This window comes from Lentinus tigrinus, assembly GCF_003813185.1.
Source record: "Lentinus tigrinus ALCF2SS1-7 unplaced genomic scaffold L226scaffold_29, whole genome shotgun sequence".
NCBI lineage: Eukaryota > Fungi > Basidiomycota > Agaricomycetes > Polyporales > Polyporaceae > Lentinus > Lentinus tigrinus.
In genome coordinates this window covers 196,160-221,445 of record NW_027137938.1, presented here as the reverse complement: position 1 = coordinate 221,445, position 25,286 = coordinate 196,160, and the positions used below count along the sequence as shown (strand labels likewise).

Sequence of the window (25,286 nt, the reverse complement as noted above, 5' to 3'; positions counted from 1 at the left end):
GGAAAGGCCCGAGCGCCACTCGAGAGTCGGAATCTCTTGTTCTTTTGCCATGGTGAAGGTGTTGTGCTGAGGTATTGTTCTCGTCTTCGCACCGTCCCTTCTGTCGCTCCGAGCTGCCAGTCCAGTCATATAATAGTGACGATCGGACATCCTGTTCTTCGATCTTACCACCGCAGTCAATACCTCATCCGTCCATACTGACACATACTTGGCCCTGCATTTCTCCAGGCCCTCCTCAATTCACAGTCCTAGTGCGCTATGCCATTTCTCCCTGTTGATCATTCATTTGTGGTCATCCGCATGGACCCCGTTGCGATGGTACGGCACCTGAACGACCCTGAGGCGCTGAGGGCCGCGGAAGCCTTGTCCTCTCAATCGTATCTGGTATATCTCTACGAGGTAGGTTTTTTCATTCACCGTATGTTACATCTGTGAACTGACATCAACGTTGGTACAGCACAAACGACTGGGGATATGGGGTCCGGAACCATGGTATCCCTTCGATATACACCTCATTGGACCATGTCTGCGCCCCGCTCATCGCGAACAATGTATTACTTCCGACATGTGCACCCCCATCTACCCCAACAGCGACCATCCTTCCGGCCGAGCCCCCGTACACACGGAACCACCATTTCCATTCGATAACTGCTACTTCTGGTCCGGGCTCAAGATGCAGATTCGCGTCTGCCCACAAGAAGAAGATTTTGATTGGGATGTGGCGACACGCTTGCCAGGAAGGGGCGAGCGGCTGTTGCGGCGAAATGAGATGTGCGATGGACTCGCGCAGGCTGCCGCAGAACGAGCCCGTCAGCATCAACCTGACCCTGACCCTGAATCATGTACATCCGACTCCGATCTGGCACCCATCCACTCCTCTCTTCAGGAGGCCGACGGCTCCGCAGTGTCCCCATACGTCGACGACGGTACAAGCTCTTTGTACCGCGACGGCGACTCTGCATATTCGTGCAGCATAATCGCGTCGACGGACGTATCCTCATACGCCGATACGATAACGGAATGGAGGCGTCTCTTCGCGGACCCAATGAAGACCCCCGAGTTCCACCCGCTCTGCCACCTTTGGGTCAATATCGCCACCGATATCAAGCAGGACGAGATCCCGAATCCCATCCATTTTCTCGAAGAACGTGACGCGGTTGTCAGGTAAGTCCTCGATGTATGAAAGGCCGCTTTGGACAAAAATCATCGCTTTTGTCCGTTCCTGGCAAATCATGCAGGATCACGCGTGATCCTGCCTTATCCTACGTGATCGTCGGGGATAACTCGGGATCCCGCATGTTCCTGCATGATCCCAATTTGTCGGCATATCTGGCTTCGTATACTCAACACCTGAAACACTGTGGATCATAGTGAATCTGAATGAATGAACATGTTTCATCGTGGATCGTCCCGACAGCCATGCACCTTTCAATTTGACACCCCACTGTGAATCACGATGATTCATCGGGCTATCAAGGTCAGCTATTCCATGTTTTACTAGGTCGTCAAGCATCACTTTCACGATGATCGCAATGGTTCACGATGATTCATCGTGAATCGTCATGCAAGCTGACTAATGGGCGATAAACTTGTACAAGTCTCTCCCTGCTGTCTTCTCGTCGACCTTCCTGTGAATAAGTCAGCTTCACTGTACATATCGCTACTGTGCAAATGTCTGGTATACTGCCTCCTCGGGTTCCTTTTCTATACCCTCGGGGCCGATGTGTCTATGGGGTCGACTGTCCCAACAAATGCTCAAGGTGGCTCAGAAAGCATAACGACTCGTACAGCGAAGTGAGTCCCCTTCCGACGAGTATAACTTCAAGTTTTGGCATGCTGATCAAACTTGCAAAGGTTCCGATCGCTGGTCCCCATGAACAGTGCTTTGTCTGTCAGCATGCATGGTTCAATCACCATGCCGACCCCAATACTTTGCAGGGCGAACATAGGCACATCGCCCTTGCCCAGCTCTTTGTACAGGCAGGGTGTGCCTCTTCGTTCTGTGGAGGATTTCAAGCAGTAAGTCGGTTCAAGTTATTCTCACCCTGTCAGTTGTCGGTGCTGAAACTTACATCATCATCAACAGAATAATCCTGCCGATCCCAGGAGTTCCGACACCCTTTGTGTGTGTGGTCAGACCCTTGCCCAGCACACTCAAGGGTATGCAATAGCAGTTGATCGGCAGTCATTCACAACCACTGACTTCGACCTTGCAGGCATTCAACTTCGATGCAAGGAATGTCGCTCTATCCTGGAAGTAACCTGGCTTCATTCTCGTCATCGTCATCGGCCCTTCCGACCACAGCCATTGGACCCTCAGCTCTCCATGGTCGCCCCTCTATGCCTCTCTCGTTGTCGTCTATGACGATGCCTTCTGTCCCTTCGTTTGCCATGTCATCGATGTCGGTTCCTCTTAGGAGTGTGCCTCCCCTCACTCCCTTCACCTACACCCCAACTCAAGCTGGCAACAATGTCTCCATGCAGTGACAAGCCAGTGCACAGAGGAACCTTCCCCAGCATTCCCGAGCGAATACTCTTACTGGTAATCGGGGAGCAGGCTCTTCATCGGGAAGGTTGAGTGCATCGTCAACTTCAGCCAAAGTCCCCTCGCAGCCCAAGTTGGAGGTACTGCTGATTCCAATCTCGGTAAGTCTAACCATTCTGTCAGCTTTACGACTTGCTGATCTGTTTCCATTCAGCATGCTCCGACGATCAAACATGGCCTTGTGCCCGACCTCGAAGTTCGCTTCTTTCAGAGTGATGTCGAGACGATCATCGCCAGCCTTCAGGAGCACAATCTCGCCTTCACAATTCCTCATGATCGTCTCAGTGGGCTTGACAATCCGATCTACGAAGTCGTTCATGAACATCTTGTCAGCCATCTCAACATTCATGGCCTCACTTTGCCTTTGGGCCCAGCTGTCGGCAGCACTGAGGGCGAGTCCTCTGATGGTCAATCTCTCTCATTTCACAAGCTCCCATGGATCGTTCTTCTTAAGTCTCGCACCCTCAAAACGAAGAACTCAAAGTTCCAGTACAAGTCCGATCTGAATGGGTATGAGCTCACTCTCCGACTGCTGAAGGGTTCGCAGGGAGTCAAGCATCCAACCGATAAGGACCATATTCTCCTGTTCATCGGTGTGTACGATTTATTGGTACCTTCATATTTTATTGACTCTCCCACTAGCTCCTCGTTTCGGCGACATGTCTCTTCCTCTAACTCCCTTCAACCTCACTTCCAACTGCACATGTCACGACGAGCTCCACATATGTGCCCCCTTCAGGCTCCTCAAGCCATTTATTGTGCTCGTCAAGATAAAGCACTCCGACGACAGCTACTTCCAGTGCCAGGACCATGCTTGTCCCCCCTGTAGGGCCCAGCACGAGTGACCCGCGGATGTACCCGTCATCCGTACCCACGGGTTTTCAAAATCCAAAGGTCATACCTGCATCCTTACGGGTATGTTCCCACGGATTACCCATACCTGTGGGTATGCTATTCGGGTACCCGTGGGTGTATGCAGCCTGCAGGTTACTCATGTGACACCCTCATGTTGTAGGCACGAACCGTGGGATTCTAATGATATGTCACACGAGTTTTTCCGATCAAAACTGAGTGTGCTAGAGGCGAAATAAACATGCCCAAATCCGGAAGTATAGGCTGTCTTTTGCGCTCAGTTGCCCGAGATGCCCGAGTAAGCGCTCAAATGAGCGCAAAAGACAGCCTATACTTCCGGATTTGGGCATGTTTATTTCGCCTCTAGCACACTCAGTTTTGATCGGAAAAATTTGTGTGACATATCATCAGAATCCCACGGTTAGTGGCTACAACATGAGGTTGTGCAGGTACCCACGGGTTTACCTAGCCATACCCGCATCCTTGAAAACCCGTGGGAAACAGGTACTTATACCCGCGGATGTACTTACCCATGAGTATTCCCACGGATTTATCCTTGGGTACCCACGGGTTTTGCTAACTCGTGCTGGGCCCTACCCCCCTGTCAGCAGTGTGGACGTCGCCTTCATCGTCGTGACCCTCCTGCCCCTTCTGTTACCCCTCCTCCCCTTCCTGTCTCCCGTGTCCACCATCGATTGCCTGCCAGTGCAGCTGATATGAACCCTTCTGCTACCCGTCGTCGTCGCATCGACTCTGTCAGGCTACCACCGATCGGATTAGCCCAGTCACAGCCGACGACAGGTCTCACCCCTGCTGTCACTACTATGGCTCTCTCTTCAGGTCGTATAGAGATACCACAGGTCAGTATATATTCCAAAGTATGGAGGTGCTTCAACAGCTTATAGGTCAATACAGCTTCCAGTGTCGGCTTTGCATACCCCGATCGATCACACTTCATCTCTCCTCCCCTCTCCTCCGATCCTCGAACCTGCCCAGAATACTGTGTCTGCTCATGCTCTGTTCGACGATGGCCTCTCCAATTCGGGTGATTCGTTGCCCGAAGCGACTGCATCCTCGCTTTTGACTGCTACTTATCGCGATCAGGCCATCGTTTCAGTGCAGGACCAAGAGCCAAGTGTAGAGCTTGCAGGGGTCGTCGCGACTGTCTCATCAGCCCAGCCATCAAGCATACGACCTCAGCTGATCGTTGCTCCTTCAGCCTCACCAGCGACCATGCAGAACTGGTATCGCATCGTTGAGGAGCTCGCCGACGATCCATCACATGAAGGTCCACTCAAGTTCTATGCTGGCGACATCGATGCACTGGCACATGCTATGCTCGATTACCTCATCTATCTTGCACGGACCTCTCCATCTCGTACGAGCAGTACACAGTCATCAGTCGACAGAGCTCCATCAGACGAAGCAGTTGCAGCATGGATCCGACCCCCGGGTGTCAACCAGTTCAGCCTCTTCACAAGCATCACTGAACTTATGAGCACACAGGCGAGGCTATACCGGGCGTAAGTTTCTGTGCTCAAGTCTGGGATGCTATAACTAACAGTACCCACCACAGAGGTCGAGGGGCTGGTGCAGGTGTCGAGCGTACAGTCCTCATCACTGCAGTCAGAAGTATGGTCGGTGACAGTGCTTATTGGGCCGACCGAGGCGACTTCAAGATTCCTATATTCTTCGAGGACCACCTGACTAGTCCCCAACGACTCTGCTCCTGGGAGGGGTTCGGTCAACTCTGTTGCCTCTACCTGTTCTATCGTCGACTTGGGCCAGTTCCGATCTGTCCTTCGCTCATCATGGTTTGTCTCCTCAGCACGATCGGTCCAACAGACGATGAAGATTTGGGAGAGTTGAAGGATCAGTGTGGCCCTAACTTCGGTTCATCGGCTCTCTACATGTCAGCGATCCTACTTCCGATCATGTCCTCTGGCATTGTCGCTGCCATCGACCCTGCTCTGGCTACAACCTTACAGCCATGGTTCAGCTTTGCCAGCGATGATCCCACTCCGAGGGCCATGAGTCACCCAGTCTGCCAGTTTGTGATCGAGGTTCTCGATCGTAATGTGAGTTTCTCATCTTGTTTCTCCGAAGATGACTCTGATGTCTAGACAATGCAACAGCTTAGCGAATTCACAAGCACTCGCAATCCTGACGATCACCAGTCCCATGACAATTGGACTTGTGAGGCCTTTCTCAAGGTTCTATACCGACAGGGTCACAGCTTTCTGGGACTTCGTGAGTTTGAGGCTTTTCACCGGGGGCTCATGTCACCCTTGCCTCAAGGGGGCGACTTGGCACAGGTACGATCTCAGTGTTTGTAGTGTCGCACACAGCTAATTTTCATGTAGACAGTGGCTGAGGCCATTGGTGCCCGTGACAACATTCCAGCATTTGTGCTTGGCTTGTACAAGCGTGAAATTGGCGACGTCTCAGAGTTCATCTCTCAGCGACTTCACTTTCACTTCACAGCCGAGCAGAACACAGGCAAGGGCAAGTCGAAGGCTGACGATATAATTGCCCGAGCTGATGAAGAGCGAGATGCTGCCGAGCGAGCCTTCGTCGGGCACTTTATTCGTTATCTGCAAGGCGAAGGACATCCTGATCACCCTGAGCTGCGACAGAGCAGTCTGCTATCGTCAAGCGATTTTGAGAAAAATGTGGGTCTTCATTGCATTCCAGCATACTAGACGACTTGACAGCTTTTCTCGCAGGCCAAGTCAAAAACACTACGAGTTGAATTGCTCCTTCGGGCTTTAACAGATTCACCGACCCTCCCTCTCGACGAGCTGTGGTGTATTCATGTCAGTTCCCTTTCAACTGTGATCGCTCACACATGGTGTTAATATCCTCACAGTTTGCATTCCCCCATCACTTGGTCGAAGACGATGCTGGAGCTTTCTTCAGTTTTCACACCTGCACCAACTCGGTGGATGTGCTGTTGACCGACGATCTCATCGACCTTCTGGTTGTCTCTCCCTCAGGTGATGATGCAACCGACTTTGATGCAGTGGTACATGCTCAGTTGCTAATGGCACCTGGCGAGTACAATATGATATAAACCCTCTGTAGTAATCAGTTCTGCACTGTGTCGTAGTCTTGTGTCTCAGTAGGAGTTTGGCCAAAAAGGCTGACATAATAATGCTGACAATGGGTTGATCGATGGCAACAGCAAAGAAGACTTGTCTTCGACTTCGAAGGCTTCGAAGATCCAAGCCACTAAGTATGTCAAACTCTCCGACTCCAACAGGCTCTCCGACATCATCGCCTTGCTTTGAAGCTGAAGGTATGCTCCAGATTGGGCATATACCTTCAGATCGGCAGTGAATGATTTGATTTTTTCTTGTCAAGTTGCAGAAGAGCAAGCTGGCCCCGATGTCCTACAACTCTCACAGCGTCTACAGAGCCTCTCTGGACGACAGGGGGGGGCAAGTAGACTCTTGTCACGACTAATACCATCCCAGCAGGCTCAGGTATGTTTACCGATGCCTTACTTCTGCCTTCGGTTTGCCGTTTGCTGACCAGTCAGGCAGACACCCCTGTTTTTGCCTAGCACCGATCAAGTTCTAAGTCCTGGCCCTTCGCTGACCCAGGATCTTCCTCCACCTCCTTTTTCTCCAAGTGCCGAGGAATCAGGAAGCTTGCCTCTGCTGGGTTTGTCAGTCGGTAGCCCACAGTCCACCCATCTTCCTAGTCCGATGTCTTCGCAGACCTTCGAAGGCATGCACGACAATCCTCTTCCAGTGGATGGGGCACCCCTGGCATCTATGTCAGGCTCTACAGGTCATGGAAATCCAACCGATCAACCAGTAAGTAATAATCACTCATTCAAGGAAGTCAATAGCACTAACGACAACTCCAATTCTGGTCGCAATAGGCTCCAGTACAAGTTGCTATACCACTCCAAGGGCAACAGATGTTGAATTCTGGACCTCCAGTGACTGTGGTATGTTCTACATTGAACATTCTAATCTCTGCCTCTAGCTCAACCTTTCGTAGGTCACTCTTGACAGTGCACTCCACAGTCGCTTCGGAATGGTTTACACCAATTTCCATGCCCTTGACCGCACTGCGTATGGCACTGGCTATGTGCGGTTTCTCAAAGTTTATTACTTCGAGATCATCTGCCGCAGCATCGGGTTCACCCAGTCGAAACAGTCTCAGATCGTGTTTTGTGGCATGCAGCTCACTCGTCGGCAAATCGCTGAGTGGCTGGGTCAAACCTTTGGCACTCTCAACAACTGGCGAACCTACTACAACAACTGCCAAGCTGCTTACAATGCCCTCAGTCACCACAATGGACAGCTTGCACGCGATGGGAACGAGGAGTTGTTGTGGCAGGTCCTGAGGCGTTGGGTTGAGAGTGGCGACTCGATCCTCAGCCTACACCCTGACAGTGATCTCGAACCTCATGATCGCAGCTGGCACATGCAGGCTGTGACAGTAAAAGCCCAGAAGATTGACAGCCTTATTGCGAGGCTCAAGGATAAACCAGTGTATGCAACTGTGAGTGTTCGGGTTTAATGCAAGAACGACCTTAACCACTGACCCTCCTTCAGCTGATGTGATTGTAGGCTTATGAGGGCACCATAGCTTTCATGTTAATCTGTGTACTGCTCATACAAGTCGTACCAATCCATACTGGTGCCATTGATCGTTCACAACTGTGTAGTCCAGTATTTTTCATTGTTTCTGCCTCATGAGAGCCATTTTTTGGGTAGGAGGCCAGAGGCTGCAGGTGATGGCGGCGATTTTTTCGAGGTCTCTGTTTGTGCATCGCGAGAGTTGATTCTGATAGAGAAAAATGTCAGCAATCCAATGGTACAAGCCCGAAGGCGATACAAGCACCGGTCGTGAAGTTCGAGCCTTTTTTCAAGTAGCAGCCCAGAGGCTGCAGGCGATGGCGGCGATTTTTTCGAGGTCTCTGTTTGTGCATCACGAGAGTTGATTCTGGTAGAGAAAAATGTCAGCAATCCAATGGTGCAAGCCCGACAGCGATACGAGCACCGGTCGTGGAGTTTGAGCCATTTTTCGAGCAGCAGCCCAGAGGCTGCAGGCGATCGCGACAATTTTTGACCATTCATTGCTTCTGCATCGCGAAGGTGGTTTCTGATAGAGAAAAATGTCAGCTATCCAATGGGACAAGCCCGACAGCAATACGAGCTCTGGTGGCCGTGTTCGGGCCAATTTTTGAGCAGCAGCCCAGAGGTTGCAGGCGATGGCGGCGATTTTTTCGAGGTCTCTGTTTGTGCATCGCGAGAGTTGATTCTGGTAGAGAAAAATGTCAGCAATCCAATGGTGCAAGCCCAACAGCGATACGAGTCGTGATTGTCATGTGCGAGTGGATTTTCGGGACCAGGGCCACTGCAACACTTATACGAGGCGCCCACGCGCGTCGAGGCGCTCACGAGGCGCTCACGGGGGTTCGAGGCGCCCACGCGCAAGGAGCTACCAGAGACGAATGCAACTTATGCATGCCCTGAGTGCACACAAAGCAATAACAACCACAGCGAGATGTGCAACACAGCATATCTCACAGTAGTTGTTCTTGCTGCATGTGCAGGCCAGGGGGTGGGTGTGTTCTACATAATGGATGTCTTCGTGAGATGTGGACCTCGTGTCATCCCCATTCTTTACGCTCTTGCAGGGCAGGCTGGTGGGCGAATGGAGGAGAGGAGGAGAGGGCGACGAGACGAGCTATTGAGCTCGTCTCGTCGCTGTTCGGTGCGCTCTTGTAGCCTGAGACGGAGGACGGGACAGCGGGGTCGGGAAGAGGGCGGTGAGGCGGGTCTTTGGGCTCGCCTCACCGCGGTTCTTCGCGCTCTTGCAGCGCAGGAGCCGCGGCGGTGGTCGAGGATGGAGGAGAGTGCGTCGTCGCACTCTCGCTGCTCTGTGCACTCTTGATGCGTGCAGAACGGCGGTGGGGTCAGCGGCTGGAGAGACGGAGGAGGGGAGTAGGCGGAAGTGAGAGGAGAGTGAGAGGAGAGATTCAGGGCGGGGTGAGGTGCAACAGCGAGCTCGCTGTGGCAGACGGTGTCCAGCAAGTGCTGGAGGCCGCGTCCCACAGCGAGCTCGCTGGCGGACCGTGGGAGTCCTAGCACTGCCACCCCGGCACGTCGCCACGTCGTCCTGAGTCTGTCTTCTTCTCCTCGAGGGTCGTGCACGGCGTGGGCTTCGCACCTCACGACGTCCATGCGTCTTCGCCACCCAGGCCATGGGCTGTGGAGATGCGTCTGGACTCCCGACGCGTTTCCCACCTGCTAGTACCCGGGTGGGCACACCCTCCCTTATTGCACCTGGCCCCTGCGCTGCAAGAGCGCGAAGAAGCGGGGCGAGTTCAGCCCAATGGCTCTACTCGCCACCCTCTTGACGACCCCGCTGCGCCGCCGACCCGCATCGCGCTGCAAGAGCGCGAAGAATCGCGGCGAGGCGAGCCCAACGACTCGCCTCGCCGCCCTCTTCCCGCGCCCGCTGCGCCGCCGACCCGCCTCGCGCTGCAAGAGCGCACAGAACGGCGACGAGACGAGCCCAATGGCTCGTCTCGTCGCGCTCCCTCCATTCCCCAACACCGCTGTCCCTCCTGCGCAACAACCACGCCCCGAACAGCGACGAGACGAGCTCAATAGCTCGTCCCGTCGCCCTCTCTTCCTTCCCCGACCGTCGCCGCCGGTCCTGCGCTGCAAGAGCGCGAAGAAGCACGACGAGGCGAGCTCAATGGCTCGCCTCCTCGCCCTCTCCTCCTCGCCTACCCTTGCCCAGAGCCCTGCACTGCAAGAGCGTGAAGAACCACGGCGAGGCGAGCCCAACGACTCGCCTCGCCGCCCTCCTCTCGACCCTGCTGCCCCATCCTTCGTCCGCGCTGCAAGAGCGCACCGAACACCGACGATCCAAGCTCCATGGCTCGTCTCGTCGCCCTCTCCTCGCACCTCGACGCCCGCCGCCGCTCGTGCGCAACAACAGCGCGAAGAACGATGGTGACCATCCTCTCGACCCTGTGCAGTCTCGTCGCCTGAAACTCGTCTCCGCGACACAGACCTGTGCCATTGCGACGAGTTGCTGGCCTGCCAGCCTGACTGCGCAGCCGTCGTTGCCTCGCGTTAGATACACATGTATTTAATTAGTGACCAACATGAGTGATCTTTGCCCCACGCTGTCATGCGTCGTCGTTCTTGACCTCCCACCCCCACAACCTCCCCACCCACTATTGTCTTCCCTGTTCTGTGCACTGGCATGTATGCTCTGTTTTTCGGTGCTGCAGACACTTACGGTTTTGCTCTGCACAGTGATATTGGAACATGCCCCGTGGTCGCTCGAACCGCGAGAAAACCCAAAGGGTTGAGGGCTTCCGCATCCTCATTAATGCCCTGCACACGATTCCTGAGGCAAACGAGATGCTCCGTGACTGCGCGATTCCCTCTGCTCGCATGACTTTCGAACGACTTCTCGAAACTCTTGTTAACAAACACGATCTCAAGATCTTCGCAGATAAACCACTGAAGAATCTCTTCGATGAGCTGCTGGCATGGACCGATGACAATCGAACCTCACCAGGCTTCGAGCAGGCCAGGCTGGACTTTCGCACAAATATCCAGGCCTACCGCAAGGTTCGTCGCCTGGCAGCTGAGACCCTCCTGGTCGATCGTGAAGTCGGTGCCACATACATCACCAGCCTCCCGACTGTCTACGTTTCCCAGCTGTCTACACCATACCCCCCTCCAGGCATGCACATCAGCGAGAGCCCCGAAATCACTGCCCAGTGGCATCAGTTCTGCCACACCGATCCTCTCCCCGACCCACGTCGCAAGCGCTCGCACATCCACGAGCTTGACCCTGCATGTCTACAGCGTGTCATCGGAGTGGAGGAGAGCTGCAAGCTCGTTGACAAGGCCACACATATGCTCATTGCGGTTGTCATCCGTGATCTCACTTCTCTTGGGGACAACACCAATGACCCTCTTGCCTTTCGCCAGTGGGCGACAGAGGTTATCGCCGATGGCATTAAAGGCCGCAAGTCTATCCGGGTGCGTCGTCATTTGACATACAGTGTGGACACTTACTTAATATCATGTCTAGCTTGAGGATCCTGGCAAGATGATCCAAACAGGATACTCGGCGGGGGCGCGTTCGAAACCCGTGTTCAATTGGGTGAGGAACGTCATCAGTCGACAAGAGACCTCTCTGGAATTCCTCGCGTCGTCCGACTTCCGTTCGAGCTGCCTTTTTGCGCTTGGCTGGAACATCTGCCGTTCTGTCCTGCCTCATGATGGTGTCATGAAAGAATGGGTGGAGTTTCTTGACAACAACCGCCTGCCACGCATGGATGGAGGAGTCGGCATCCAGTCCAGCACTGGCAATGTCACGATACACCTCGGAGACACTCCTGTCACCTTCCACAACATGGAGTTGGCTCCAGCTTCTGGTTTACTGAATCAGAACTATGCACGGTGAGCATACTCTTGGCTGTCATATGCCTTGCTGACTTTCGATTCAAGCGGTGTGCACCGCGAGCAGCAGCCTCATCCTTTTGCTGTGCAGTGGATCCTCCACCGTAGCCATGGTGAAGCGGCTGGAGGTCACTTCTACATCGCCGAGTATGGTGTCAAGATCATCAATGTCGCAGCGACTAGACGCGTAGACACCAGGCGTCGATCGGCGACGGCCTGAGGGGCGAGCGGCGAGGAGCCGAAAGAGCAATGAGATGGATCGAAGAGATGATGAACTCGATGGAGGACAAAGCGACGACCGGCACGAAGGCACAAAGTCGACGATAGCTAGTCTTCAAACGCACTAGTCCCAATGACCAGGTTATACATTAGCACGAAGAGGGGGAAGAGTACAGGGGGTAGATACACACCTAGTCCCAATGACCAGGAGGTCGAGATGGGGACTAGGTAAGCGCTGAGGGGGCCTTATATACTACTCTGCTCTAGAGAATCACGTGCCAGTGCAAGACAATCACATGCTAGTGGAAGGGAATCACATGGGAAGGGGAACGAGGCTGCGCGGGTGGAAGACAAAAGGGCGGGAAAACACATGGTAAAGGGGAGGTAACTGCGGGAATGAAGCATACGGTCACGGGAACGGAGCATGCGGTTACGGGAATGGGGTTCAGGGAATCCAAAAAGGGGGTGTCCAAGATAGGAAAGGGTCTGAAAGAGGAAACTGGAACTTCCGGGAGGGGCAAAAAGGGGGTGCTGGTCCACAGACCGTGACAGTCAATGCCCCTGACACTCTAATCTCCTGGCGTCCGTCGCAGTGGCATGGCACCGGGCTCGCAGACTACAGCCCATATACTGACGATCCTGACTATAAACAGTACGGAATATCGTTCGTAACCCCACCACGGCTTGCAGGTGTGTATAAGAAATATGGCCAGGCATTCAATGCACTGCATGTGAAGACCCCCCAAGTAGCTTTTGGCAAGCTATGGACTGCGGCTGATGAAGCTGCTTTCGAAGCAGAGACAGAGCTACTGCAGGCTCTGGCTGATGGAGTTGAGGAATAAGGAGCATTGATGGGCTGAGCATTTGATATCTGACAGATAATGTGATCTTTGTTGACCTTTGACAACACAATACTACATATGAGGCATCCGCCCAGGGCGGCCAAGAATCTCTCCACAGATCTCAAATGCCTTCTCCCACACCATACGCCTCACCATCATGTGCTTTGACTGCAAGTCGATTGACCTGGCAAGGCGCATGTGCAGCTCTTGCAGCTCATGCTCATAAAATGGGCAACCAGGAGTCTCACACTCGACGTACGAGAACTGTGGTGGTCCACTATATGCAGCAGGGTGGAAGGGGTTCTCAGCATCCCATTCTTGTGGATTATGGGCGAGAAGATGATCCATGAGGGCTGGGTTGTTGTTGACTTCCCAGTCGACACCATACTGAGCGATGTCATCGACCGGTTCATCGCAAAGAGGTTGGGGAACCAGACCACGGAGCCCATCCTCGAAGCAGCTGAAGAAGAACATGTCACGAGGGCTACGGTTGCGTGCACCTGAAATTCTAGTTAGAGTGGTTGGTCGGCGATGATGCGAAGAAAACTTACCATGGATCTGCATAGTATGGTTGTTCCACATGGACACCCACTTCTGTGCATCCTCTTGAATCGCACCGATGAAGAGAAAATGCAAAAGCCAGATGTGCCAAGGGTTGTCAGGGTTGAGGTGACAATGCATCTCGAGCTCGTAGAAGAAGTTCTTCCACTTCTGCCCGAAGCCGTTGGTGACATCGTACCACAGACGCTCGATCCGAGTATTGTGAACACTCCTGCTAACAATGAGACAAGCTCCCACCCTGTACGATTGCACACTCACCGACCCCATATGTACGAGCCACGTCCAGAGCCACGGACATCTTCTATGTACTGGGCGACAAGAACATTCTCGCCACCATGATCACCATGCACCCGGCTAGGAACCCCATGGACACGGACACCCTCCAGGAAGACCTCGAGGACAGTCTCAGCACGGTTGTTGTTGCTGACACGGAATGCAGTGACCATGCGAGAGTGCCCGTCGATGAAAGCATGCATGACCAGCTTCCAACGTATGAGACCTAAATTGAATAAGTACGACACCACAGAGATGACAGTCTTGCATAAGCGACGTACCGTGTTGACCATCGTGATGCCACAATGCATTGGCACCAGCGACCTTGTATGTGTGGCGATGGATCCGGCGCTGGCCGAAGATGTTGGAAACACCATTTACACGGATGAAGGACTGACGCAGCCGAGCACGGGGAACTTGGTGGCCCATCGCAACGAGATGGCCATTAAGCATCACATGGCCTAGGTTAGGGAAAGTCTGCAGACTTGTGCGGACGATCGTGTCAAGTTCATCGTCAGTGAGAGTTGAGTAAGGACGGGTGCTCGACTGATGGATACGGAAAGTGGATCCATCGGGGTTCTGGACCTCTTGGAAGACTGGAACACCCGGTTCACGGATGCCATAGTCGACTGCACGCCGTGAGATGGTACGCGATGACCAACCCAGGGTAGAGGCAAGGTCGGTCGGACCTCGTAGATCCATGGCAAAAGCGAGGAATGTGGGATCGCACTCCTTCCGGGGACGTCCACGGCGACCAGTGTGTGTCTCCCATGTGACGATAACAGGGGGGGCATCAGGAGAGTCAGAGGAGGCACTGCAGGCATCGTCCAGAGCCTGAAGCATAGTGTTGATGCCACTGTCGAGGATCGCATACTGTTCAGCAGGAAACAGCGAGCGATGCTATACAACCTTGAGTTCTATGAGATCCAAGGTCTGTGTTAGCACTCACCTGCTCAGCTGACTGGAGGAGCTCAAGTACTTGAGATCGTACTTGGCCGAGTTGACCAGCATCGCCGATTTGAGTCCGAAGAGCGACGAGAACACGAGACTTCAAAGTGTCGTATGCAGAGCAAATGTTCGCGACTAGCTCAAGATCGGCTATAGTGGACATCGTGCGAGGAAGAAGAGGTTGTTTTGAGTCGGTATGCAAAGAGCTTACTAGCAGTAGGCAAGATGGCTTGGACAATGACAAGATCCCTTTGCCATCGCGACATTGTGCTGACTAATCTATCATGAGGATTCACGATGATTCACGATGGATCATCGGGACAGGGATGAATGCAGAGACAGGCAGTCATTCACGATGATGCATGATGAAACACCATGAACCACCATGAAAGGGCTGAGGCCGAGGTGATTAACTGGGGAACGAAGGACGAAACATACCTGAAAGTAGCTCTGTGATTCACAATGAATCACATTGACACAAAATCGTAAGATAGGGCCAGTACAAAATCGACAAGGGGGTCTGATCATGTGACATTGCGCGCTTGAAGCTTATCAACTACCGTAAATGGACTTATGGGTTAAAATTTGTGAGCTGAATCGTTACAGTGTCAGTTGCAGCCCATGGGTACGAAGATTGGGACTGCTGAATGGTTATATAGTAAGATCTACTTACTGGGGAGTGTTTCTGCAGTGTTTAGGGATGGAAAAGGAGGGCTTGTTGCATGCCGTGAGGTGAGCCACCAATACAGCAGGTAAGTACTCCGATTTTCCTTGTTTCATCCATCAAAACAATCTGAATATAGTCGCCTTTATCTAAAAGAAAACAAGAGTGCTGATTGAAATTAGAGGGGGTTGTTTGCGGCCGGGCATGTCAATGGTCCGCTATATGGGAGCAGAGAAGTCGAGCACTTACCCCGAAGGCGCCTTGCTAGGCGCTCAATTGGGTGATAGAATCAAGCTTATAACATTCCAACGACGCACAGTACAAGAAATCGAGAACCTGAGAACTGTAAGTACGGGAATCTTCTCAGGTTCTCTGGTCGCGCTTTTGGCTCAAATGTGCCCAAGGTATTGCCATTTAATTTGCACCCCTTGAGCCCTGCCAAATGAAGCAAAGCGCCCGCTTTAGAGGTCACGTGGCCTAGTCGGTTTTGTACTGGCCCTATCTTAATATTGAGGCACCTCAATGGGATTCACGAGGATTCACGATGAATCAACAGGCGACAAATGAAAACAAACGGGCCTGAAATGGAGTGTTCATAGAGGATCGTCAGTGATCACAAATGATCCCGAAGGAATCGGAGTGATCCTGGGTGAACCGGATTGATCGTGAGTGATCATGCGAAAACAGGGGCGAAAACATGAATTATGTCTGGCGTGGTCACTCATATCGATGAGCTAAACTGACGAAATAATACTGAGACTCGCTTGCTCAGGATCATCCGAGAGGCTAGGGCTCGAAACCCAGCCATTCCGCCGATGCTGGCACCAGAGGATGCCGACAGCAAGGCGACGCTGACCCTCAAGTGGCTGGCAAGGGGGCAACCCAAGCCTAAACGTGAGGTCTTGACAGTCACTGCACCCTTCAAGATGCTGATCATTGTTATTGTTATCTCATCAGGCTTCCGTCCGCTCAAGTTCATTCGCAAGGTCGGATTGCGCGTCCGTAGTCTATTCTCTATACCCCAACTCCTCGTATGGCTATGAACCATGATGCATCTTAGTCCAATTTACCGCTAAGCCCCCGAACGTCCTTCTCCTAATCATGTACTTACAATTTGATACCCCGAGCTTGTTCTCTCTGACGACGCCCAGCCGTACTACGTAGTCTGCCTCGCGCATGCGATAAGTAATAGTTATATTGTTACGTTACGACAGTCTCGTCCTGGTAACATCTGTCCGGCTGCGAGTCCATGATGCACCTTCCGCACTTAGGAGAGTCTTCAAGCTTCAAGTGTGCAATTTGTCACGTACATCGATTCTTGTTCATTCGGCGGCATCAAAGACGCACGCGCGCATGAACAAGCAGTGCGAACAGGGTGGCGCAGGGCAGCAGTGAGAGTCTGATCTCCTCGCAATGATCTTGTGTTTCGTGAAGAAAAAAACACGAACAAAAGCTAGGAAAGAATATCATTGCGCGATGCACTACGTCCCGCCAGCGGTCCACAGAACGTGGACCAGGAGACAAGGATCGAGTTCGGCACAACTCAGCACGGTGAGCACGCCAGTTTCATTCTGACACTGCCCCAGTTCAGCACTCATGCAGCTCGCAGTCCGGGGGCCCTGCCAGAGCTCCTGTCGACGACCCCTCTGTCACCTCTGGTTCGACCTAGCTGCGAACATCAATCCGAGCCCTCTTCGGAGGACACAATGTGATCCTCAGGCAAGCCCCTGACGAGCACTACACACCTAGGATGTATGCTCGTCAGTGACTCTGCTTAGGATCATCTCGGAGGCAGGTACGCGAAATTCCACTAGAGCCTAGTGGGCGACAGGAGGACTCGGGACCCGGAGGGCCGGGGAGCAGATCCCACTCCTCCTTCGTTGTCGGCACTGAGCGTAGCATCGGCGCTGACTCGCGAGTGGTAGAGATCTCAAGACCCGGAGCCAGGGACGAAACTCAGGCCGGCGCGCAGACGTCGTAAACATCTGCGCAGTGCGGTTCACTCTAACTTCGCCCTCAGTAAATCTCCTTCGCTGAATCTGTTCCGCACTCTCGGGTGCCCAACATTGGAGCAGGAAACAGGGGTCTCTTCCACCTTTCATACACACGCCAAAGGTCCTGACCACAGCACAAACTGCGAGGAACACTCACCTGTATCCTGCCGTAACGTCGCCCCATCTCCGCGCTCCCGCTCCTGCTAGCCTCTGCCTATGAAGGACCGTCGGCACCCCAGTAAAGCGCTATCTGCTTCGCGGCCCACTCGAAACTGTGGTCCTCGACGTCCAGCATGTCGCTCGATGTTGACATGGAGTGGGAATCCCCGAAATTTGATTCTCTGTAAGAATAGCACTATAAAAACGAGAGATCGAGGCTATAAGTTAGCGTGTGGTCACATACATGTGCATCGTAGCATTGTTGGCAATGTTGAACTCACTTTTCGTGCGGCTTTGCTCGTATTCGATGTCACATCCGAGTCGCGGACTCTGCTCCATCATGTCCATGTTGTCCGACGCTTGTCAAACGATCGACGTGTCTTGCAATGACCCATCTTCTCTTATGCTTGAATGTCGTGGAGACCGTGGAGATTCACAACAACCGAGGAGAGGAGGTGGTGGTGGAGGACAGCACCTGGATCCCACTGGTGTAGCGGGTCTGTGGGCGTCTCAATTTCCTTTCTGCGACCATGACTACCACTGCACTGCTGGCACTGACTAGTATATACTCCTTGCTTGATGTTAGGTTGTACAAACGGATTCATGCACATGACCGATGAAGACCAGGTCGTACCCTCCGCCAGCTCTCGCTCTCGCAACCTCCTGCCCCTCGTCGGCTCCCAGCAGACATAATCGACAGATGCGACTTCCAGGAAGAGATAGATGTACGCGAGCGGCAAGCCTGTACGGCCATCCGCGATTTCTGTGATGGGAAGTTGAAGGCGGCCTGAGAATGCGAACTCTGCTGTCAAGTACGTTAGCCCAACTGTCTGCAGTGATATGACGAAGTTCTTACATCCTTGGCGCGCTCTGCGTCCAACTTTTTCAAGTGTTTCTGCAATGTACGCCGTGAGTACCATTATTCACGTCGTATGTCACTGCTATCACACTCACGAGACAGTCTCGGGCGTGCTTGTCCGCGAATTTTGGGTCCAAGCGGCACTTTCTCACCCACTCCTCCCGCTTGTTCACGCAGTCCTGAGCAAGCCTGGCCTGAGCCACTTTACCAAAGACCACAGGCTCCTTCGGAGGATCCCCGGGCTCCTTACTCGGCCACCGGTTGATGATTGACCTCCTGCTCTCGAACTCCCACGCAAAGACGAACGCGTCCTCGATGTCCCACTCACCGGGCAGAGAGTGGTAGTGGTCCGGGTTCTCGCGCGAGATGCGGCGGTTGGGGAACAGCGGGACAGAGAAGAGCTGGAAGAGCTCAGGCAGGTCGGTGAGCGGTGTCTTCTCCCAGCTGGTCGTGACGCAGATCGTCCGCGGCTTGCAGACTGAGAGAGGATCGGTGTCGTCCCTCATCATGATGCACGGCCTGATCTTCTTCGTTGCGTGCTCCTTGCGCATGAGGTCGTGCGCCGCAAGGCGACTCTGGCTGTACAGCGTCCGGTCGGCCACATTGGAGTGGTAGAGGACGTCGTATATGGCGGCGTAGACGGACTCTCGCATGGAGAAGATGTCGCCAGCAATGATGGGGCGGCCGTCTCTCGGGCTCGGTGTGTCTCCACAGTTCGCATGTGGCCCAGTCCAAGTAGCCATGAGGGGGATAGAAGGATGGCGCAAGTTCATCCGCGGATGCATACGCTCCTGTCTATAAGAGCAATCGGACGGGCTCTACTAGCTCCGTCTCCTGAGGACAATTATCTCGTTCTCTTTTTTCCCCAGCAAAGCGACAGCCCAATAGCCAGGCCATGGCACCGCAAGCACCGACTTAGTTGCCCATGCAAAACTCGGAGTTTCCAGTTTCCTTGGCGCCAGGCCACCAGCATACCACAGTGACGAACAGCGCCACCCTTTGCTTAATCTCTCCTTTGTTCCTTTGTCCTCCATTCGCACGGCATCCACTACAAAATCCGGGGATATAATACGGACTACTACAGTACGTCCATCCGCACCACCACCACCAGTATCAACCTCAGTCTGTCGCTCCCTCTTTTTTGACTCGCGGGGTGGCATTAATTACCGCCTGCAATCGCTGTCTCGCTGCGAGCCACTTGGAACCCGCACAGAATGCCTGACTTGCAATACGTTCCCAGGACTCATGCCTTCGCGGTCATCCGCATGGATCCCGTCGCGATGGTACGCCACCTAGGCGATCCCGAGGCGACTCGAGCGGCAGAGGCACTCACCCCGAAGTCGTACCCAGTCTACGTCGAAATGGTACGTCTGCCTCTACACACATCCCTTTCCAGTCTCGCACTGACGAGACACTCACTAGGACTCGGCCCTGCCTTTCCCAGACAGACCATGGTACGGCCTCACAGTGAGCCTCGTCGGACCGCACCTCCGTCCCGCGGTCGACGAGGACTGCGTGTCCCAGGAGATGTGCTCCCCCATCTTTCCCAATACGAACCATCCGAAAGGTCGCGTGCCAGTGCGGACGCAACCTGACTTCCCCTTCAACGGCTGCTACTTCTGGTCTAAGACTAGCATGAAGATCCGCGTCTGCGCACGGCCGGAAGGATTCGACTGGGAGGGGACGACGCTCCTGCGGGGAGAGGAGTATGTGAGGTGGATGCGCTATGAGAGCGAGGACATGATGCGCAGGGTCCGGGCGCAGAGAGCGCGAGAGCGGCAGCCCGAACCGTCCGAGTCCGTCCCGGCACGTCCTAACCCCGCCGCTCACAGTATCCGTGTGGATGACTCCCCGGATACTGAAGGTGCTGTAGGCTTAATGTGTGCTGACTTCGACGTCTGCTCGTATGCAGAGAGCGACATATCAACTATCGACACGTTCGTGGAGATGGGTCTCTCCCCGGATTCGATGCTGGATTTGGAGCTCCAGCCTATCTTCCACCTCTGGGGCGATCTGGCGGCCAACCTCACACAGGACGAGATTCCTAGTCCGATCGACCTGCTTCAAGAGTGCGACACCATCACTCGGTGAGTCCGAGTCTTCCGGAGTCCGGAGCATGTGCTCGCTCATACTGCGTTCATTTCGCTGACGGCATCGTCTGTGACACTGGTAGGATCATCCGGGAGGCCAGGGATCGGGATCCCTCTCTTCCTTTGTTGCCGATACCCAACCCGTTCGGCGATGCGTTATCCCTGGAATCTGAAGACGGTGCGAGCTGGTTCTCGGAGACAAAGCCGAAACGTGAGCAGTCCTGTCTTCGCCACGGCATTGCGTACCAGTCGCTTACTTTCAGCATTGCATTCTGAATAGGCTCCCGGCGGTTTCTGAAGGTGTTCCGCAAGGTGGGATTGTACGTTCGGAACGTGCTACGGGTACCGTACATTCCCGTTTGGCCGTAAGCTCATTCATGTCGTAGCCTCAGGCTCAGAATGTGATGGTGTTCCGTTTATATGCGCCTGATCTTCTGACCAGTACTGCAGCATCACACCCACCCATGCAAGATCGGACTCCCGGCGTCGAAGCTGGCGCCGGTAGTGCCCACCGGGACAAACAGCGCCAAACTTGGTGAGAACAAGGCGTGGAAACGGCGACGATCTCGCAGCTTTTGTTTTCTCAAGTCTTTGTGCTCGCAATGTCCCTCTGGGATCTCCGCCGCCACCACATAATCAACGGTGTTTCTGTCCGACTGCACATTTACCCTGCCATCGTACCACAGCGACCCCTTCCCTTCCCCTAGCTATCCATACCTCAAGATTGGTGCGCGATGCCACGATACCCCGATGATGAGTCGTTTGCGGTCATTCGCATGGACCCCGTTGCAATGGTACGGCATCTGAACGATCCTGAGGCGCTGAAGGCTGCAGAAGCCTTGTCGCCTCGATCGTACCTAGTATATCTCGACGGCGTAGGTTTCTTCGCTCACCGTATGCAATACATGCGAACTGACAGTCACGTTGCTACAGCACAATCGGCTCCCTATCTGGGGTCCGAAACCATGGTACTCCTTCGATATACACCTCATTGGACCGTGTCTGCGCCCTGCTCACGAGGAGCAATGCGTTACCCCCGACATGTGTACTCCCATCTACCCTAACTGCAACCATCCTACGGGCCGAGCAGTCATACACACAGAACCACCTTTCCCATTCGATAACTGCTACTTCTGGTCCGGGCTCAAGATGAAGATCCGCGTCTGCCCGCAAGAAGAAGGGTTTGATTGGGACGTGACGACTCACCTGCCAGGAAGGGAAGAGGAGCTGTGGCGGGATTATGAGGTATGCGACGGACTCGCGCAGGCCGCCGCACGAGCTCGTCAGCTTCATCCTCAACCGGACCCTGTCCCCGAATCATGCGCATCCGCCGATCCGGCACTGCCCACCAACCCCTCGGCTCTCCAGGCTGACCCAGGCACCGCAGCGTCTCTATATGCCGACGATGACACAAGCTCCTTGCACAGCGACTCGAGCTTTGCATATTCGTGCAGTATGATCGCGTCGACGGACGTGTCCTCATACGATACGATGACGGAGTGGAGGCGACTCTTCACGGACCCGGTGAAGACCCCCGAGTTCCACCCGCTCTGCCACCTCTGGGGCAATATCGCCGCCGATATCAAGCAGGATGAGATCGCGAATCCTATGGAATTTCTCGAAGAACGTGACGCGGTCGTCAGGTCAGTCTTCCATGAGCTCTGTTGATAGAGTACGACTGAGGTCTCGATTGCCCAGGATCATCCGAGAGGCCCGGGCTCGAAACCCTGCCATTCCGCCGATGCTAGCACCAGAGGATGCCGACAGCAAAGCGACACTGACCCTCAAGTGGTTGGGAAGGGAGAAACCGAAGCCTAAACGTGAGTGCTAGTCAAGGTTTTGAACACAGCTACGTTCGTTCAAGGTACTGATTATTGTCTTGTCATATCACCAGGTTTCCGTCCGTTCAAGTTGATCCGCAAAGTGGGCCTGCGCGTCCGGAGCCTGTTCCATATACCGCACATCCTTGTGTTGCCCTGAGCAGCTAACGCGTATCTAGAGGTGTTGCGGGACAGGATCCCGGGTGTCGGGGCACTGGCCCTTCGATGACATGGACGAGGAGGACTCCATGCAATGAATTGTACTAATGTTTCGCCAGATATTCGACCGTGTTGTACATATTTAATACATAGTCCGAAACATTACTCGAAGATGGTACCCTCAATATGCAAGGAGGGCCATGGAACCGAGGTACCGTGGCGCATCGCGGTTGGACAACATGTTCACGGCGCGAGCGCGTCGGCTGTCACGGCAGAGGGGTGAGACCTTTCCTCCCCAACTCGAGCGTAACATTGCGCAGGTTTGGATGATCATTCAATACAATCATACATGCAGACTGGTGGATAATGTCCGTCTGGAAGGGCAAGGCAGATCCAAGAATTGTCCGAACGCACCCTCAGTAAGCAGCTTGAGCTCGAAGCTTAGCATGCCGACACTCGCCACAGAGGGAATCCTTCACTGTGCGAAGTGCAGCTGGGCTTTCACACCGTGTGCAGAACCGGCGGCGCATCTCGTTATAGTTGCGCTCCCACAGCCCTTCAGGATGATGCCCAGACCACGATTCGGAGGGGATAGTCTCCTTGCCTATAATGAGGTCGTCGACGCGTTTCACCACGTCCGTCCAAGGCTTCAGGGACGCACAGGGATCGCAACCATAGTAAGACTCGATGATGAACCGCTGCCACGTAGCTTGGGCCTGTGAGTGGCAGGGATGCGTCGTGAACTCGAGCCTGATCACTGGCAGGCTCTCCTGTACGAGATGTTGACATTAGCACTGGGATGAAGACCGCCACGACAGATACTTTCGTTAACGCTCACCATGATGGATGTGGGGACTTGCGTGCCGAAAAGAGCCACGGTGAGGAGGACGTACGAAATCACGAGTTCAGGCGATTTCATCGGGAGATCTTCCACATCCTTATTTGCGTACAGGATGCGCTGGAGGTCTTTGTGTGCCGACAGGACGAAAGCTGCTAATAGCTGTTCGCTTGCCTGATTGAACTGGCCGAGGACCTTTTGATCGACGATACACAACGCTTCCCGCCAAGCATGTACGGCAGCCCGCCGCAACATCCAGTCGCGCAGTACATCGGGGCTACCTCGAGAGCGGATGGCGTAGCGACAAAGCAATCCCTCCTTCGCGGCCTGAAGGCCTGTGGACCAATTAGGGAAGAGACTCCACAAGCATTGTATGTAAGCGCAAGTCCGATATCGCGTGACGACTTGTTCAGTATGTTTTGATAGATTTTGTAAGTCGTCGTTCACTAGGTGTACTAGCAATCGGATGACAGTGGCCGCCTCAGGATCGAATGAGTTGTCGAGCGCTGCCAGAAGATGAAATGCAATGTCTTCTAGGCGCGGAAGAGCGGAGTCGTTGCTGGTATCCATGCGCATATCGATTGACGGGTCCCTTACTCCGGGGTTCTCGGTTGCCCTTGTAAGTGCCAAAGCGAGAGCACGCCAGTCCGTCTCCATGCCCTTGTAGTGTTCCGCGATTATGAGGGCGTAATCGCAACTGTTTGCACAGGCCTCGTAGAAGGCCACGAACGGAGAGTCGGAGCAGGGCTTCTGCCACGACATAGTCTTCAGCAGCCTCGTAAGCCGCTGGTGAACAAGAGGCTCAGGTTGATCCAAGCCTGTGACCATGTAGAGGGCCCGATCGTACCGCCCCTCAAGTGGTTGGAGCGCTGACAAAGCCCTCACCGCAAGGCAGCGCACGCCGATGACCTGGCTTTTCGAGAATGCCATGAGGATAGGCAAAAGCTCGGTCATCGCAAATCCTTCTCCGAACTCCGTATCCAGGCCGCCTGCGGCCGATAGAGAGAGGTAGAAGAAGCGGAAGATGGAGGGCAGGAGTGAGGGAAGGGGTGTATGCGGGTCGAGGAGTGCGCGTTTGATGAACCCGTACGCTGTGTGGAACGTCTCGCTCCTGAGCACATCAATCCCGGGTTCGGAGCTCGTCAGGATCAGCTCACAGACTGCTTGAGCGACGGCGGCCGGGGCAAAGTCCGTGTCAGGATACTGCGTCAGGATGAAGATGAGGTTCTCGAGGACTCGACGACAGTCGCAAGCTTCTTCGCGTGCAAGAGAGATGAGGACTTCACACGTCAATGAGCGAGACTTCGTGGATTGAAGGAACACTCCTAATCTGGCCAGAAAGTCTGCAGGATCGAGATATCGTCCTCAGTACAGTTTTGTCTCCACATAGGCATCGTCCACAACGCACCGGAGTCTTGGAACCTTTCGTTGAGCAGGTTGGGAGGGCACTTGGTGCAGAATAGCACAAATGCGCCTGTCTTGAGCAGTTCAGGGTCCGCCCGCAACTCAGAAACAAAACGTGGGGACGGCGGTAGGCCATGCATGGCACGGGTGAGCAGATGGTCGAGGTATTGGTACGTTGGTTCCCTGGGATCGCCTAGCAGTGCTATGTATGGCCAATATCAGCTTCCAATCGAAAGCGACACGAGCACCAGAGTAGCACGCACGAGAGGACGAACGGAACACCCGACGGATGTGTTCTTCCGCCACCCGGAGTCCTGGAGACTGGGCGATCTGAATCACTAGATCATCTATCAAGCCATACGGCTTCGTGTCGAAACCGTAAGGAAGCTGAAGAGCGGGGTTTGGCTGCATGGCGTGCGATGATGTGTGAGTATTGTAACAGCATCCCAGTCTAAATACGCACAGAGCGTCGTATCGGTCGTCAGGCGACCGTTATTTGTGGTCTCGTAACAACAACTGAGCGTTGAAGTCCGAGAACAACATTAACGTAGTGCGAACATACTCCGCGAGTGGCCTAAGCATAAAGCACGACACATTGTAAGC

General features: G+C 54.0%; 10 protein-coding genes across 10 annotated transcripts; 5 read left to right on the top strand and 5 right to left on the bottom strand.

The window, feature by feature from the left end:
• Positions 1–258: 258 nt before the first annotated feature.
• L226DRAFT_573942 (uncharacterized protein) lies at positions 259–3,390 on the top strand (the record flags this gene model as incomplete). The annotated part of the gene is made up of 7 exons (XM_067684949.1): positions 259–399; positions 458–1,164; positions 1,939–2,019; positions 2,087–2,160; positions 2,597–2,646; positions 2,700–3,138; positions 3,188–3,390. 7 exons carry the CDS (start codon positions 259–261, stop codon positions 3,388–3,390), a joined length of 1,695 nt encoding a protein of 564 aa, XP_067532042.1.
• A 1,240-nt stretch (positions 3,391–4,630) lies between these two features.
• Positions 4,631–6,470, top strand: L226DRAFT_525326 (uncharacterized protein; the record flags this gene model as incomplete). Its single annotated transcript, XM_067678966.1, has 8 exons — positions 4,631–4,920; positions 5,226–5,475; positions 5,521–5,647; positions 5,696–5,712; positions 5,761–6,069; positions 6,112–6,213; positions 6,267–6,393; positions 6,421–6,470. 8 exons carry the CDS (start codon positions 4,631–4,633, stop codon positions 6,468–6,470), a joined length of 1,272 nt encoding a protein of 423 aa, XP_067532041.1.
• Positions 6,471–6,958: 488 nt separating this feature from the next.
• Positions 6,959–7,822, bottom strand: L226DRAFT_525325 (uncharacterized protein; the record flags this gene model as incomplete). The annotated part of the gene is made up of 4 exons (XM_067678965.1): positions 6,959–7,099; positions 7,122–7,186; positions 7,261–7,753; positions 7,799–7,822. The coding sequence occupies 4 exons, from the start codon at positions 7,820–7,822 to the stop codon at positions 6,959–6,961; spliced, it is 723 nt and encodes a 240-aa protein (XP_067532040.1).
• Positions 7,823–8,344: 522 nt separating this feature from the next.
• L226DRAFT_525324 (uncharacterized protein) lies at positions 8,345–10,453 on the bottom strand (the record flags this gene model as incomplete). Its single annotated transcript, XM_067678964.1, has 7 exons — positions 8,345–8,677; positions 8,818–8,857; positions 8,947–8,991; positions 9,217–9,308; positions 9,590–9,717; positions 9,772–10,086; positions 10,159–10,453. The coding sequence occupies 7 exons, from the start codon at positions 10,451–10,453 to the stop codon at positions 8,345–8,347; spliced, it is 1,248 nt and encodes a 415-aa protein (XP_067532039.1).
• A 251-nt stretch (positions 10,454–10,704) lies between these two features.
• On the top strand, positions 10,705–12,073 carry L226DRAFT_573939 (uncharacterized protein; the record flags this gene model as incomplete). The annotated part of the gene is made up of 3 exons (XM_067684948.1): positions 10,705–11,430; positions 11,483–11,853; positions 11,902–12,073. 3 exons carry the CDS (start codon positions 10,705–10,707, stop codon positions 12,071–12,073), a joined length of 1,269 nt encoding a protein of 422 aa, XP_067532038.1.
• Positions 12,074–13,010: 937 nt separating this feature from the next.
• Positions 13,011–13,780, bottom strand: L226DRAFT_443977 (uncharacterized protein; the record flags this gene model as incomplete). Its single annotated transcript, XM_067674856.1, has 3 exons — positions 13,011–13,414; positions 13,466–13,689; positions 13,734–13,780. Coding segments are annotated over 3 exons (675 nt in total), but the record flags the coding sequence as incomplete, so codon positions are not given.
• A 4,236-nt stretch (positions 13,781–18,016) lies between these two features.
• L226DRAFT_176080 (uncharacterized protein) lies at positions 18,017–19,371 on the bottom strand. Its single transcript, XM_067672672.1, has 3 exons — positions 18,468–19,371; positions 18,370–18,408; positions 18,017–18,318 (listed from the first exon to the last, which is right to left on the bottom strand). The coding sequence occupies exons 1-3, from the start codon at positions 19,155–19,157 to the stop codon at positions 18,115–18,117; spliced, it is 933 nt and encodes a 310-aa protein (XP_067532036.1). The 5' UTR covers positions 19,158–19,371; the 3' UTR covers positions 18,017–18,114.
• Positions 19,372–19,586: 215 nt separating this feature from the next.
• L226DRAFT_468618 (uncharacterized protein) lies at positions 19,587–20,463 on the top strand (the record flags this gene model as incomplete). Its single annotated transcript, XM_067676143.1, has 2 exons — positions 19,587–19,736; positions 19,795–20,463. 2 exons carry the CDS (start codon positions 19,587–19,589, stop codon positions 20,461–20,463), a joined length of 819 nt encoding a protein of 272 aa, XP_067532035.1.
• Positions 20,464–21,196: 733 nt separating this feature from the next.
• On the top strand, positions 21,197–22,442 carry L226DRAFT_573935 (uncharacterized protein; the record flags this gene model as incomplete). Its single annotated transcript, XM_067684947.1, has 4 exons — positions 21,197–21,337; positions 21,396–22,105; positions 22,161–22,282; positions 22,357–22,442. The coding sequence occupies 4 exons, from the start codon at positions 21,197–21,199 to the stop codon at positions 22,440–22,442; spliced, it is 1,059 nt and encodes a 352-aa protein (XP_067532034.1).
• Positions 22,443–22,857: 415 nt separating this feature from the next.
• On the bottom strand, positions 22,858–25,094 carry L226DRAFT_525319 (uncharacterized protein; the record flags this gene model as incomplete). The annotated part of the gene is made up of 4 exons (XM_067678963.1): positions 22,858–23,088; positions 23,280–24,622; positions 24,688–24,885; positions 24,947–25,094. The coding sequence occupies 4 exons, from the start codon at positions 25,092–25,094 to the stop codon at positions 22,858–22,860; spliced, it is 1,920 nt and encodes a 639-aa protein (XP_067532033.1).
• Positions 25,095–25,286: the final 192 nt, after the last annotated feature.

What these genes read in the sequence shown, in the direction of transcription:
- L226DRAFT_176080 (XM_067672672.1), bottom strand. Translation starts at nt 19,157, where the DNA reads ATGCATCCGCGGATGAACTTGCGCCATCCTTCTATCCCCCTCATGGCT. An exon ending in AGCACGCCCGAGACTGTCTC is followed by an intron (nt 18,409 to 18,467) that starts GTGAGTGTGATA and finishes CGTACATTGCAG; the next exon opens with AAACACTTGAAAAAGTTGGA. An exon ending in ACGCAGAGCGCGCCAAGGAT is followed by an intron (nt 18,319 to 18,369) that starts GTAAGAACTTCG and finishes CGTACTTGACAG; the next exon opens with CAGAGTTCGCATTCTCAGGC.